Here is a 2,500-nt window from a genome sequence, read left to right as displayed (position 1 = left end):
GCACCAAACTAGTGCATTCAAAGTACCCTCAAAGCCTTGAAAAAGTTGATGTTGACAAGTCATCTGCCAACAACCGAAGGTCTGATCATAGCTGCCCAAGATCAAAGTCTACCAACCAGATCCTACAAATACCGATTGATAAAGGATGGAACCAAGCTAATGTGTCGCTTTTGTGGCAAATTTGAAAAAAAACATTGAACATATAACCCCTGGCTGTCCAGTCCTTGCGGTAAAAAAGTACATAGACATAACAAAGTTACAGCATATGTGCACTATAAGATCCTGCTGAAGCACTACAACATCTACGTCAGTGAGCACTACACGAGCCTAAAAAACAGTAACTAGCACAGAAGAAATAATAGCCCTTTGGGGTATGCCCATTGTCACCGATGGAGAAATCAAGGCCAACAGACCAGAAATAATAATCAAAGACCGGAAGGAGAATAAATTTTGGCTTCTAGATATATCCATTCCATCGGAAAGAAATGTTGCTCTCAAGGAGGTAGAAAAGCCATCCAAGGACAAAGATCTCGAAATTGAAATCCAACGCATGTGGAACATAAAAGCATCTGTTGTTGCTATTGGTACCCTAGGAATGATAAGAAAAACAAGTGAAAAACGGCTGAAAGAGATGCCCGGATGCTTCAACATCAACGACATCCAGAAAATTGCCCTCCTTGGCTCTGCCCATATTATAAGAAAGGCCCTCGCATTTTAAACTGTGTAGAACTCCTACTCAAGTGCCCGGATTGCACCCGGTGTTCAGTTAAAAGGCGCAAACCAAGAAGATAAGGAAAACTAAACATAATAATGATATTTATTATTATTATTAGTAGTAGTAGTATCATTATTATTATCACTATTATTATTATTATGATAATTATCATTGTTATCATTATTATTATAATGATAATTATCATTGTTATCATTATCATTATTACTATTAAAACTATTAACATCCTTATTATTTTTGTTCATATTAATATCATCATAATCATAACAGTAACAGTAATAATTACAACAATATTAACAATGATAATAATGATAATAATAATCAACGTTAATAAGAAATCATCATCATAATCATCACCATCACCATAAACTTCAAAATATTATCAATATTGTTGGCAATGCGATATCCGATATTTCTTCACGATTTCGTTATTTTCTTTTAGCAAACGGTTTCAAGGACACGTCGAAAGCTGCGAACAGAAAGTCAACATTACATAATTATACAGACACGTTATTACCCTTGTATTGGTGATATATATGTACACCAATTCGTACGTTATCTCGAGAATAAACGAATTTCAAGGACAAGGAAATGCAGTACGAGGAGATATCAGATATATCAAACATTCCTTCGCCTCACCTACCCGACAGAGTCATGTTGAAGCCAATATCCGTAGCGTTGTCTGCAGCCGAGGACACGAACTGTAGTGTAAAGACTCTCGACTTCCCATTGAATTCAGGCTCTATTATTGTCGTGTTGCTGAAATCCGAACAATATCTGGAGGTGGAAAGGGTATTCATTTGAAGGCGATTGCGTGTATTTACTATTGTGCTGATTTGTTGCGTGATAAGTATACTCAGAATTCCTCTGTTGTTGTGCTGTTACTGACCGCGTCCCAATGCCCCTGGAAGTGTAAAGTAGGTAGTCGTTGTCACAAGTCTCCCCTGCAATGCGGGCCGGGCCATTAAAGACCAGAGTGGCAATGTACAGCGACTGTTTTTCGGGAAACTGCAAGGAAAATACATTCATTACTACTCAGTCGAAGGATGAAGGTCTTTAACTCATGACTCACATATATTCAACCTCATCTTACCCTGACGGTGAGTGTCATGTTGGTTCCGTCCTCGTAGTTATTGGGATAGCCTGGAGTTGTCCATTCAAATTTCAGGCCATCGTTGATCACCATCTCCACATTATCTAGTACCCAGAAGAAACAAGTGTCGGATCACTTATCAGTGACTGACCTTTTATTTTATTTTCTAAACATTGGTTCAAGTTCGGGTAGTCTGTGCGTTTTTCCTTTATCGTTTATGTTGTTATGATTGTCTGTGTAAATATGTTTATTTCTTTGGCGTGTGTGTGTGTGTGTGTGTGTGTGTGTGTGTGTGTGTGTGTGTGTGTGTGTGTGTGTGTGTGTGTGTAAGAGAGAGAGAGAGAGAGAGAGAGAGAGAGAGAGAGAGAGAAAGAGAGAGAGAGAGAGAGAGAGAGAGAGAGAGAGAGAGAATGGGAGAATGAGTTTATGTGTGTGTGCGTGTGTTTATGTGTACGAGTAGTTATACGTGTGTAACATAAGAATAATTACATTTGACATCTTTAGGAAGAATGAGCCTTCGAGTTAGTAATTTCATGCCAGGCCCCGTAAGGAGGTACACATCCATTCATGTTTAGTCTACTGTGACCGTGAAGAACTCGATCGCTATTTATAATATTAACAGTATAGAGAAAGGCGGCAGGGTCTCACACAGGTGACAAAATTCGATGTTAATG

The 2,500-nt window shown here is 38.6% G+C and overlaps 2 protein-coding genes across 2 annotated transcripts in view; one reads left to right on the top strand and one right to left on the bottom strand.

The window, feature by feature from the left end:
- Nucleotides 1-1,009: 1,009 nt before the first annotated feature.
- The window catches only part of LOC125036568, a 5,972-nt gene continuing 4,481 nt past the window's right edge, over nucleotides 1,010-2,500 (bottom strand). Inside the window, exons 3-6 of the mRNA XM_047629276.1 lie at nucleotides 1,827-1,930; nucleotides 1,623-1,741; nucleotides 1,377-1,510; nucleotides 1,010-1,202 (exon numbers count right to left, since the gene is read on the bottom strand). Coding sequence (XP_047485232.1) covers nucleotides 1,162-1,202; nucleotides 1,377-1,510; nucleotides 1,623-1,741; nucleotides 1,827-1,930 — 398 coding nt within the window. The 3' untranslated portion in view covers nucleotides 1,010-1,161. The remainder of the gene's footprint in view (nucleotides 1,203-1,376; nucleotides 1,511-1,622; nucleotides 1,742-1,826; nucleotides 1,931-2,500) is intronic.
- The window catches only part of LOC125036567 (neuronal-specific septin-3-like), a 36,538-nt gene continuing 36,254 nt past the window's right edge, over nucleotides 2,217-2,500 (top strand). Inside the window, exon 1 of the mRNA XM_047629274.1 lies at nucleotides 2,217-2,500. This exon is cut by the window's right edge and continues 1,135 nt beyond it. The gene's annotated coding sequence lies outside the window, so the exon portion shown is untranslated.

The sequence above is a fragment of the Penaeus chinensis genome, chromosome 21 (assembly GCF_019202785.1).
Source record: "Penaeus chinensis breed Huanghai No. 1 chromosome 21, ASM1920278v2, whole genome shotgun sequence".
Taxonomy (NCBI): Eukaryota; Metazoa; Arthropoda; class Malacostraca; order Decapoda; family Penaeidae; genus Penaeus; species Penaeus chinensis.
The sequence above is the reverse complement of the archived record's forward strand: the minus strand, read 5'-3'. Positions and strand labels throughout refer to the sequence as shown.